Below are 12,688 nucleotides of genomic sequence, written 5' to 3' on the forward strand. Positions count from 1 at the left end.
TTTAGGATTTGGTAATATTGACAAAGAAATTTGTCAGACATCCAATGTTCGCCTGCAAACTGCTAGTGATAAGAGCGTTGGGCTTGTAAATAGAAGGTTGCCGATTCGAATCTCAGAATCCCTGATTGCTCTGCAGTAATGTGCCACTATAAAAAACTACTTGTAAGTCGCTTTGGATAAAAGCATATGCCAAATGAATAAATGTAAATGCATACACGTGTCTTTGAAACTTTAAATACCAAACACCGCTATTTCAGTATAAACTTATAAGCATTCATAGAAACCGCTTTGATTAAGAGAAGCTGGTAGGTCAAGATTTCACACTCTAAGTCGTACAGCATATTGAGACTCAAGGAGTTTAGTGCTTTTTTCATCCCTTTGAATGAAAAACGAAGGATTAATTACAGTGTGGAATGATGTTTATGGTGGCATTTTCTCCTTTTGTCAATACAGTATGAGGAAGCAACCCAAGGAAAGACCTGCGCCGAACAACCTTATGGTAAGTCTTTTTCACGCTCTTCAAGCCAGTGCAGATCTGCCATCAAGAGGATTCAAACGAGAATATTAGACAGAGAGAGTCTATGAGTGGGTGCATTTATGGTTCGAAGGCTTTTGTTAAAACTTTGGGTGAAACCTTGACCTATTATTTCCTATGTTTTATAAATGAATCAACTTTAGGTGTCATATACAGCATCATGTATTAATCTTCATGTTGCATGTACCTTTCATGACCATCAATCAGTTGAGTCAGATCAGTTCAGCTCTGAGAGTTTTTCAACCTTTCACTTCTCTCATGTGGATTCAGTAGTGGAAGGACAAAATAACTAACAAAAACCTAATTGTGTACATTAAATTGAATAAAAACTTTTCTTCAGCATTGTGGTAGTATGACAAACTTTCAAGCCCAGAAACTCTACTCTGTATGCTTCCATTCAAGCCTCTTTTAAAAGATTGAGATGCATTTACTTTGAAATCCAAGCCTGGCGTAGGAATGTTCAACGATTAATCGCATCCAAAAAAAAGACTAAGGACTAAGATCCTTCTATCATCTTTCGAAACGGCACAATAATAGAATGATTCAACTTTGTGTAAAAGAAATGTGACTGATTTTAGCAACACCCCTACATTTTTTTTATCAAGAATCATTTCTGTGGCCCTCTCTCTAATAGCTACATGGTGAGTAGATCGGTCTTATCATTTTGAAGTAAATGTGTTCAAAAGTCTGAAAATCTTTGTGTAACTTTAAGCAATTAAGCAAACTGTTTGGGGCGTTATTCCATAAAATTTTGTTTTTATGTGTGTACATCTGTTCAGAACTGTGCTTGCAAACCATGTGCTGATTAGCATCTTTGAGCTAGGCTCAAAAGTATTCAAACATTGTAACTACCAAAACAGGCTAGACCGAAACGTATCACTGGTTATCATTACAAAAATTGTTTTGGTAGTGAAAAAAGGGACACTTAATCCTTTATTTGGGGAAATAAACAGAATTCTGTACAGTTATGCAAATCATTATTATTTTAGTATGTTTTAGTGGTGATATAGTATTTAAGCTGTAGGTTTTCTATTAGATATTCACTGTCAGATGCTTGTCTGCTATATTTGCTGGATGCGTATGTGCAAGTCTGATTCTGCTGTGCAATTTAAATATTGAGATCACTACCAAAACCTTACCAACACTACTGAAAATGTGTGTGTCACGACTAAACCATGATATGTTTTGTCAAAAATAAAGTATAGTAAATTATCAACTTAAGATGTTATGATAGTGTTTGGTTCAAAGTATATATAAACCTATGAATCCTTAACTTTGCAAAAGACATAACATTTATCATACCGATTTCAAAGAAAGATTGGATTAAAAATACAACAAATCTCATAAATTACACTTGAAATATTGTTAAAATTGTAAATTTTATTGATTCACATTTAGAATTTTTTTTTAACTAGAAACAAATAAAAAAGTAGATTTAAACAAAATCTTAATATGTAAATATAATCCTTCTTATTAAATGATATTTTATTGTGTTTCGGTAGTTAAAAAAATTGGGAATTAGAAGAATTTTCCCAAACTTTCTGAAATTACAATATGAAAATTAACTGCACAATTACTAGAAATGTGTACCTTTCATAGTATACAATTTTCTTACATAAAATAATTCTGGGAAGATGTTTCCAACTCTGATTTTGCTCCAATTCTGTTGAATGGCCCATATATTAAGAAAAAGTGTGCATTATTATATATTAATATGTATTTAATTACATTTATATAAAAACATTTAGTCATTTTAATATTTTTCTTTGCTATATATACATGTATGTGTATGTTTATAAAATAATATGCACAGTACACAGACATATATTGTGTATACACAAACTTTTTCTCTGGACATAATTAATTGTTGAACAGCACTGCTGTCATGGAGTTCCAGTCCTTGAAAAAAGCGTGTATGTCAGACATTGGAAATTGTATTTTTAAGCCTTCTGAGGCATACGATTTATCGTGTAATTGTTCGATATTTGCATGTGAAACTTTGTGACCAATTGAATACAAATATTTTCGGCACATTGTCACTTTATTATTTATTATTTTTTCAGAAATAAATATGTGTTTTGAAAAACAGCTTACAAAAGCTTATGGGTGTGATTAACTCAAGAGTTTGAAAAAATGCTGTCTTCTCCTCTATGTTTATGCCACTGGGAACAACTAAAATTCCCCTACTGTGTGGACTGCTGAAATCTGATGTTGTGTGTGCTCACAAGTCTTTAAAAGCTGTCAACATAGCAGCTGGGTTTTCTTTCAGCACCACGGACAGCATAGTCCACAGAGAACTGACTGCTAATGTAGAGATGATGTACTGTGGGATGTGACTGTTCAGTCTGTTCATTGCTTTATGTCCAGCAATTGAACGAAAAGTAAAAAGAAATCATCTTTTTGTATTTTCTACAATTTCTGATTAAATGCGGGATGCTTTTCAGACATGAAAAAGTCCTAACCCAGGATATAATTTCTCATGTGTAAATGTGAGTCCATATATGTGTAAAGCTGTTAGTTTTAGATCTAGTGCAGTGATTGACATCTTCTCCTCTGCTAAGAGTTCTGTCATTGTCAATCAGCCTTTTAGCACTTTTTCTCCTCTCCTGGCCTCTGCCACCCCCTCCTGCTCCCTGTGGGCTGTCCAAGGGCTCAGCTGCAGCAGATATGAGCTTTAGCCTGGAACAAAAGCAGAAAGAGTCCTACCGACTCTCTGAATCCGTCACAATGCGACTATATCCACCCCCACGTCTCCTGATTGCGTGGGCTGATGAGCTAAGGAGAGATTGCTTGCGTTCATGTGCTTTAAGACCCAGGGGAACAGCCCTTAAAAAGACACACTGTCCCGCTGAATGCCAGTGGCCTGTGCCGGGGGGACTGATGAGAACAGGCTTTAAAAGCCCTCTGACACTGCTCTGATGACTTGTTTACACATTAGCACGCTGAGGAGCTTCTCGAACTCCCCAGAGGGTAATCCTGCCTTTTAGCTCTCTGACACTGTCTGTCTGCCATACCTCCCTCTCATCCCCCTGAGATCTGGGTCTCTCCTAAGCTACTGGCCCCTTTTTGACACAAAAACTTTAAATGTTTGATATCTTGGACATTTTTGGATATAACTTCTGATTAGACTGGGCAGTTTTTAGAGATTAAAGGGATAGTTCACCCAAAACTTTTAATTCTGTCATCATTTACTCACCCTCTTGTCATTTCAAACCTGAATAACTTTCTTCTGCAGAAGGCAAAAGAAGATATTTTGAAGAATGTTAGTCATCAAAAAACCGTGGTACCCATTGAATGAAAAGATCAACGTTTATGAAATCTTTACATCGTCCAAGAGCTCATATACATGGTTCCTGATCCGTCGGGAGCCGGTCATTAGTATGCAAATCTGTAAAGACCCAGTTATTACGCCGACTTTTTAACCTACACGGCGTCTCTGGCAGACGTTTTCTCTCGGCTTGAATATCAGCACGCACATACAATGACACGCATTCCACGGAGCTGTCGCTGATCACCAACACATTCTAATGAGGTGATGACCAACCACTTGTTATAATTGCTTTGGACTCCTTTTAATTTTCAAGCTTATTAATCATATGTAGGGTTATTTAAAAATGCATAAATTAATCTTGGATTAAAAGGCCTTTAACAGACTCAAAACAATTAAAGAGAGAGGTGAGATTTCCCCTGGGTTTGGCAGTTTTACTTTAATGGAGAATTCGGGTGATTATCACACTTTGATATGGGGCTGTGATTAATGTAGCCACACTTTTAAATGAGATTTTTCCATTTATTTATTTTTTTGTTCACGTGTTAAAACGGGGAGATGGTAATGACCTAACTAACGGAGTATGTATACTGTCTCTCTCCATTCTGCAAGTGCGCTAAACTTGCAGCAGGTGGGTTAATTAATGAAGGGCCCATTTCTGGCATGCTCTGGCACACGCAAACATACATGGAACAGAGGGACTCACAGGTGGCGGGGTTTGTGTGGTTGTGATCCATCTCAGCACAGCCAAACAAGCAGGTGACCGTCTAAGCTCTGATTTATTTCAGGTCATGAGACACACAAACACGAGCTGGCAGGACTGTATGTTAATTTGTTGAGTATCCACTTCATTGTTCAAGTTGAGATTTTTCTCTTTGCTAGTGGTAAGTTGTGTATTACACACACCATCCGCTTCCTCAATTGCCTTTTCTATGTCAGATCAAAAAACAGACTGGGATCACACTGTCACCCAAGCAGGCAGGCTCAACACGCAGAGTCAAGTTCATCAGCAGAGCTGCCTATTACAGCATTGGGTCTGGTGGTAGAGCTGGCACCGAGCGTTCGGCTGCCCAGGCGAGGTATGATTGATGAGATGGGTGCCTGGTTGAGCTGCCCCTCAGGTTTGCCCTCTCCAACACTCCTGCACTGAGAGTGATTAACCTCACTGTGGCACAGGCAGAACTCACCATTATGAGGACAGAAGGATTGATGGCATTGCGTTGTCCTCATTGAGACACGGAAGGAAGAATGAGGAAATAGAGAGACTGGCATTGCGGTGGTAGTGAGAAGATGGCAACTCCTCGGATGTTTTTTATTTGTGTCATATTTTTAAGTTTAGGATTTGATAACGGGTATTTGTCATTTACACATTAGCAGCATTCTCCAGGATTCGAAGCTGTATTTTTTATTACCAAGATTAGAAGAGGTTTTTAAGAAGCTTAAAATTAAATTAAAGCCAATGTGCTTATTTACTCAACTTGACTTAACCTACAGAGCACAGTTAAGACAACAGGAGTTGAACCCGTGATTTACAATCCAAATTCGATGACAACGTCATTCAATCACTAGTGACATTTTTATAGTTTATTTTTAAATTTATTATTTGTTAATTTGTCTGTTTTCCCATTTAAAGTAATAGTTACCCAAATATGAAAATTCTGCCATCATTTACTCCAGAGTTTTCATTTCAAACTTACTTTCCAGAATATTTCCAGAAATTTTGTTTACAGACACCCATTCACTTTGATTTTGTGTCCATACAATAGAAGTGAATGGGTGCCAGCGTAGTGTGAACACTAACATTCTTCCAAATATCTTCTTTTGTGTTCTGAAATGACAAGAAGGTAAGTAAATGATGATAGGAACCTTTTTTGTGTATTTAAGCAACAAATCTCTATTACAAAATTATATTTCTGTATGAGAGAAACCAGATTGATGAAAAAACAATTGCTATGTATCCATCTCATTCTGTACTTTTCTCTTATCCTCCTTCAGGACCATCCCTTTATTATGCAATATGATGATGGCAACACAGAGGTCGTGTCCATGTGGGTGTGCCGCAGCCTAGAGGACCGCAGAGCCCGGCAAGCACAGAGGCTTATGTAAAGAATGGTGGCATCTCACTTTACTCTTCCACTCAACTGACGGAAGCATCAGCAGAGCTTGCAGAACCTCATGTAGAGCCCCACAACCTACCCTTCAGTTGCAATGGTGCACAGTGTGAGAACAGCTTTATCAGTCTTATGTAGATTATACTAGCATTTTGACTGGAGGATTTTCATCACCGTTGGAGAATATTGGATTGCCTGAACCCAAATCTTTAACTTCGTACTTCTACAATGGATTTCTTTTCACTTCTTGTGCAGATTCCAAAGTAAATGTTTTACCAGAAGATCCTCACAGGGGGGGTGTTGCTTGCTCAACTCAAATTAAGTTCCCATGGATTTGAATTTGAGTAAAAATAATGAGAGACTGTCTCTGTACTTAAAGCAACAATCTGGTTTTGCCAAAACATTACGGCCTCGTCATAAATCATCTCGTGTTCTGTAAAACTGTTCGGCTGTTGTTTTTAAAACTGCTTTTTGTTGAGTTTCACAAATGGCCTGCCAGGACTGGCAATACCCCATTGAAGTTAGAAAAATGTGATGATGTTTTGCTATGGTAGAAGGCAGTGAATAGCAGCTTATGTGGAGGCGTGATGCAATGAGACTTCAGATACTCCAGTAGTAGCATTCTGTAATACGATATGAAAGCCTGGTGGGTTTTGTTCTTGCCTTGATATGGGTCCAAAGCAAGGAAAATTTGGAAGAAAAACACAGGTTTATGAAAAATTATAACTTTGTAGGATCCATTTAATTAATTTTTTTTCTGCCTTGCATCTTATGCCCTTGTGTAGGGCACATTTTGGATTACAACCTAGTACTTCAAATCAAGTTATTAATTTTCCATAATCTGCTCTGTTTTATTTCACATTATGAATTTGGTTTGTAACAGCTTTTTTAACTGCAGACGTACTGCTAAGTTATCTTGCACAAAATCCTCCACACTGAAAGTAATAGCGCAGCAGTTTCTGTGACTCAAAATAGCACTGGTTTCATGAAGAGGTTACTGTAAGTTAGTGCCTCCACCAAAAGCCACAAAACATTCCCATTAGGTCAAAAACTGGGCTTCACTTTAAAGAAGAAACAAATCATTTTGTGAGTAAACTCGCATGTATTGTAGCAGTTCTAAATTAAGCTCACTTGTTTAAAGACTGCATCAGGTTAAAGTGAATCAGCACACCTACTCTAATGTCACTTTTTCCATGCACCACAGGAAAGAGCATCGTCATACATCAGCTTTTACACTGACAGCTGTTGGCAAATAAACACAAGCCATCACATCTGTCTTCTCCTGATACTAGAGGAATAATTTGTATGTTTAATCAGTGTTACTTCGTGGATTATGTCTTGAGGAAAGTGACCGATATTAAATGTTTTTCTTCAGTGCCTGTACCTTTGAGAAAAAGAAATACTGTACAATTGAACAAGAAAACTGTCAGAGGTCATTTTATATTAGAGCAAATGTGTATAGTGCTAAATGACATTTGTATTCTTATGCTTTACAAAAGTGTAATTGTCACATACCAAAGCCAAATACATTATTTTATTCGTTTTTACCTGTAGTATAAGTTATATATTTCGTTAGTTTTCCTTGCACTGTTTCTGTTCGAATTCTTAAAAATTATAATCTGGCCAAATCACTTTTCAGGTTCAGGCCAACTATCAATGTGTTTCTGTGAGATCTTCAGATCTGTGAGAAACAAAACAACTGTGTGAATTCCTGGATCAGTTGAGGAAAGGTTTCAACATAAAGGTTTCAACATTAGTTGATTATGTGAATAAAAATTTAAAATATTGTTTTAACTGTCTGCATTTTATACATTTTTCCTGTTGTACAGGATGACATAACTAGATTTGTATATATTTTTTATGAAATTTGAACAAGACTTATCTCTTGTGCAAATTTTGACATAATGTAATGTTTCTGTGATATCCATTATGGCATGTTCCATTTAACAGTAATGGTGATGCTTTATGCCGAAATCTTTTGAAAATACCATCTATCTTTCTGTCTATATCATGACTTGGCTTTATTTCCTCTAAAGAAGCTCTATTTAAAAACAGAAGACTTTAAAGTCCAGACTGTATCTTTTGTTTCACACACTTCATTAACACTGGTGTGTTTTGACACATCATGCACTGCCTGTTCCATTTACATTGTTTATAAGATACATAATTTAGTATAAGGCTATATTATAATTATAGCCTATCGTCTTCAGAAACTATTGTCTTTAGATTAGTCTTATCTCTCATATGATAAGCATTTAAATTATGGTATTTGATTACACATAATTCATTAGTGGTCATAGTGTTGGGGTCCATATGCAGGATGAGTGTGGTGGGAATCTGATACAGAGGTCGGAGTCTCTCTCTTCCCCGCATGAGAGCATATTGAACCGGATCACTGTTACTTAGTGTTCGCTTACACATCCCGCCCTTAATGTTTACAATAACTTCTGATGTACCGTTAGGATGATCAATACATAAATAATACATAAGAAAAGTCTAGACAAAAATTACATTTTAAATTGTGAAGCTCAGTCTTGAATACATACTCTTCTTATTATTTTCTCAAATCTATCACAGTCATTATAAGCTGAAGGAAACTGCTGTGAGTAGTTGAAATCAAAATTTTAGGGTTAAACTGCATTAGAAGAGCCCTTGAGCACAAGACGCTCAGTATTCCTCCTGCTGTATGTGCCTTGAGCCCATATAGTGCTGCTAATGCAACCTTTCTCGTGCAGTCCGCTTTGATTAGGACGGGGGGCGGACGAGCACTGAAAGACCTGTTCACAGCCATTACCAAGATTCCTTTATCAATGTCTAGTAATTAAAATGTCACCACTTAATTTTCAGGCCACGGAGAACCTCTTGTAGCAATCTTTTCCTAATAAAACAGTAATCGAAACGCTATTTTCACTCGAAACAAAAAAGGTTGCGGCAGGCGACTCGGGGGTGTCAAGGCGACAGAGATCAATATGAGAGAAGCTGATTGATCTCGCGCTAAAGTGAAATTTATTGGGGTCGTGGTTTTATACTGCGCGGATATAGCGGTGACTGTAGAACACTGGTTCTCAGTTGATGCGTTTATTAAACCTCTCTTGCTGAATTAGTCTGCCTTTGATTTATGTGCCAATCTTCTCAATGACCTCCAGGACAAGATCTCTTATTTTTCTGGAGTCCACCGGCTTGAAATTGAAATGTTTCCATCTTGGTTCTTATCGGAGCTTACCTGAATACTCCGAGCCTCTGGATAAACAAATAGGCCTGTACACGGCTATCTGTATTGAGTACGTTCGAAGTGAAGCCATTGTGTAAAATCAACATTGAAACTGCATGTAGCACAGTAAATGTAGGCATTATTCGTTCTTAAATCTTCACGTTTGTTTATGCACAATTATTTTGTTGTTTTGGCAAATAATGTCTATTTTTTTATGAAGCAATAATGACGTTATTGTGTAATAATAACACATTGAGTGACACAATTGCTACATATTACGTTTTTATTTGCAACCTCAAATGTGTTCATGGCAAGCAAAAGTATTGAATATACATTGTTACAGTTGTTATAATTATATGTAATATGAAAACAAATGACTGCTCAAGATAAATGCATAGAGACAACTCCTTACTCCAGCACCACGGGGTCTCGTTTGCTACAGCGAATAAAATACTAAAACGAATATGTTGAGATTATTGTCAATTGTATACAAAGGTATTAGGACACTATTTAATTAAGAGATATTTGCCCAGTTCTTTCTTTGATATCTGACAACTGGCCTATATAATGTTTCCTTAATTAGTTCACTCATGCTCGTGTAATGTAATAGCTTGTATAATAATGAGCCAATAATGGCATATGTCGTACTGAAACACAATATTTATAGTATTGATTCAACCGTTATGTAAAAACAGGCATTGATTATTTAATAACATGTCAAAGAGGTTACTAAGCACATTTAACTAAGTAATGTGGTTGGTGTGCTAAAAGTTTTTTAAATTATGGATGTGAATATACGTTATAACAAAAATGATTTATTTTGTTTCAGAGATTGTTATTATAAGGAGGTGTTATATATTTTATTCGAGAAATATATATTTTATTCGAGAAATTAAATTCAACGGTCTGACTAAATGCTGGCTGGGTGACTTGTTTAAAGATGTGTGTTGTGTAGCTCTGCCTGCTCGGGGGAGGATCCAGCAGCCTAGTCTAGGACATGTGAGCCCCGTCTTCTCTCCATAAACGCTAACAATGCAGCATCGAGTCTGATCTCTAAATAATTAACAAGAAAGGAATAATTACAGAATAAAATTGTAATTATTGTTGGGCCAGAACGAAGCCTCTTGGTTGTGAAAGGAGACACGACCAGGCAGATCTGGTTAAAGTTTCCCTTTCAATAAATAATGAATTAGGTTTAGCCGGTGGCCCCTCGGTCACAGGGCACAATAAAGCGTCGCCTGACAGATTTTTTTCGCATTTGTTTTTAACTTTGTAACACATCGAAAAGCAACGAATTGGCCTTCTACTTTAAAAAATGCATTTAAAATTCACTAATGTGAGCAGAACTTATTTGTTGGAAACCCGTATCTATTCTAATGTTTATTCAATGTATATTGTATATGTTCATATTTTCGATTTGTATACTGTTTTAGACGCCAATATATTAATACATTTGAGAAACCAACATTTATTTCTAAAATAAACAACTGTATATAAATAATATCCAAGAAGCTAAATTTAACAGTGTGACTTTTTACCATTGAAGGCCTACAATTTTTCCATCTTTTTTAAAGTCTCAGAAGTAACCTATGGGACCACCGATTTCCATAAATTAAACATAACTGGTGAAAACGTCACCGAAACATTTCTGGAAAAAATCGTGGACAGCACAACTTTGTCTGGCCCCATATTGATATCTTTACGTCAAGACTTAGTGGGGTTAACTGAAGGGCATTGATCCGGTTTTAAATAGTTAATACGGCCATATAGGGTTGCACCACTTACCTCAGCTCGTTGCTCTGATATATCACTGTTTGTACACACTAGCCGCTCTCACTGGCTGGTGTGTTTAACAAATGTGTATCATTCACAGTGAGACATGTGACGTAAAGGGCGCTGACCGTCAGACTTTAATAGCAGTTTAGACTGCATGGCCTGCGGACCTATGGCCTCGAGCAAATGATTCATGAAAATTCATAATGTTGTATTGTCGGCTATATCTGACGTGTCACTCAAATGTGAACATCATTAAATTCTAAAATTCGTGGGAAACTTATTAGTCTTAGAGAAACAAAAACAGGTGTGGATTGAATCGTTTTGAGTAAAATAACAAAGCATGATTTAACGTTGTTCATTGTTTTTTATGCTTCTACTACCGCCTTAATAGTTCATGCGCAACCGCCAGTGCGCAAAAACGATTAAATGGCACTTAGCGTCCTGCTTTTGTCATCAGCAATGTGTACCTCTTTTGGTGGCATCCTTTGTTGATCTATCTATCTATCTATCTATCTATCTATCTATCTATCTATCTATCTATCTATCTATCTATCTATCTATCTATCTATCTATCTATCTATCTATCTATCTATCTATCTATCTATCTATCTATCTATCTATCTATCTATCTATCTCTATCTCTATCTCTATCTCTATCTCTATCTCTATCTCTATCTCTATCTCTATCTAACTATCTATCTATCTATCTATCTATCTATCATCAAGCTCATTTTTTTGGCGGTGATCTTTATTTGGTAATTGTGTCAGCAAACGGTTAATACCAGAATCGTATTTGATCTCAGTGGGTGTGCCTTTCATTCTTTTGGCGTCCCCTCTTTTGAAGTAGATCGCGCACAACCTATTAAGAAGAGGCACGAGCTTCGGGACTGCCATGTGGTCACTCCGTGTGCGCTCCCATCACCACGCAAGAGAGCTGAGTGGGATGGAAAGCCTAAAGCGGTTTTAAGAGGGAGGAGAGTGGAAGACTATATCTAACCTCGAAGTTCTCCTCGCGCACTGTAGAAGAGTCACGGACGTTTTTTATCCTTCCTTCAGGCCTATTTATCTAACGGAAAGACTTACTCATCTGACCTCTTTACCTGATTAAAGGTATGTTTGTTTTCATATTTAGAAGTTGATTAGATTTAAAGTGATGTATTTTCTTGAAATAACGTGTTTAGATGAGCTAAATTATTTAAGACGTAATTTGGATGTTTTGAATATGGAAAAAAGGTTTGCCTGTGTTTTAAAACATATGGCTACCGTTCCTTGAAAAATTACAGCACCTAGTAATTTACGGGCAGCTAACATAATATATAATGGTAAATATAAAGAATATTTGAACGTTAAAAAATGTACATTTAGGAAGACATCTAAGGGAGTAAGATTTTCTCGCAAAGCTCCTCTCGCAATGTCTTAACTATAAATTATAGGACTTTTATTAACAGATCAGCACATGCTATGTAATTACACAGAAAGCGGCTTAGTGCTTCTTTTCCTTGTTGCTAAGCTCATTGGTGTAGCTAAAAGATGCTTCCCTTCTGCCCCTTTTGCGTATTAGAGCGATAAGAGGCCTTTAAGTAATCGCTCCGGATTCTGAGCCGATTTGGAGACATTAAGCAATGATGCATGCTCTTAGGTCAAAGAGTGGTGGAGGTTAGATTAGAGAAGTGAGTTTATTAACCAGAACATTTGAGGGAATAATAATTTCGGGCTTCTAATTTAATAAGAATAAATATGACGTATTATTGAAATTATTAACCGGACTATAATCTGTAATTAATGCA

At 36.7% G+C, this 12,688-nt stretch overlaps 1 protein-coding gene across 1 annotated transcript in view; it reads left to right on the plus strand.

Moving 5' to 3' along the window:
• The window catches only part of map2k5 (mitogen-activated protein kinase kinase 5), a 38,930-nt gene extending 31,183 nt beyond the window's left edge, over positions 1-7,747 (plus strand). The window contains exons 21-22 of the mRNA XM_079467421.1: positions 454-499; positions 5,799-7,747. Coding sequence (XP_079323547.1) covers positions 454-499; positions 5,799-5,909 — 157 coding nt within the window. The 3' untranslated portion in view covers positions 5,910-7,747. The remainder of the gene's footprint in view (positions 1-453; positions 500-5,798) is intronic.
• Positions 7,748-12,688: the final 4,941 nt, after the last annotated feature.

The sequence above is a fragment of the Barbatula barbatula genome (assembly GCF_947034865.1).
Source record: "Barbatula barbatula genome assembly, chromosome: 1".
Lineage (NCBI taxonomy): Eukaryota > Metazoa > Chordata > Actinopteri > Cypriniformes > Nemacheilidae > Barbatula > Barbatula barbatula.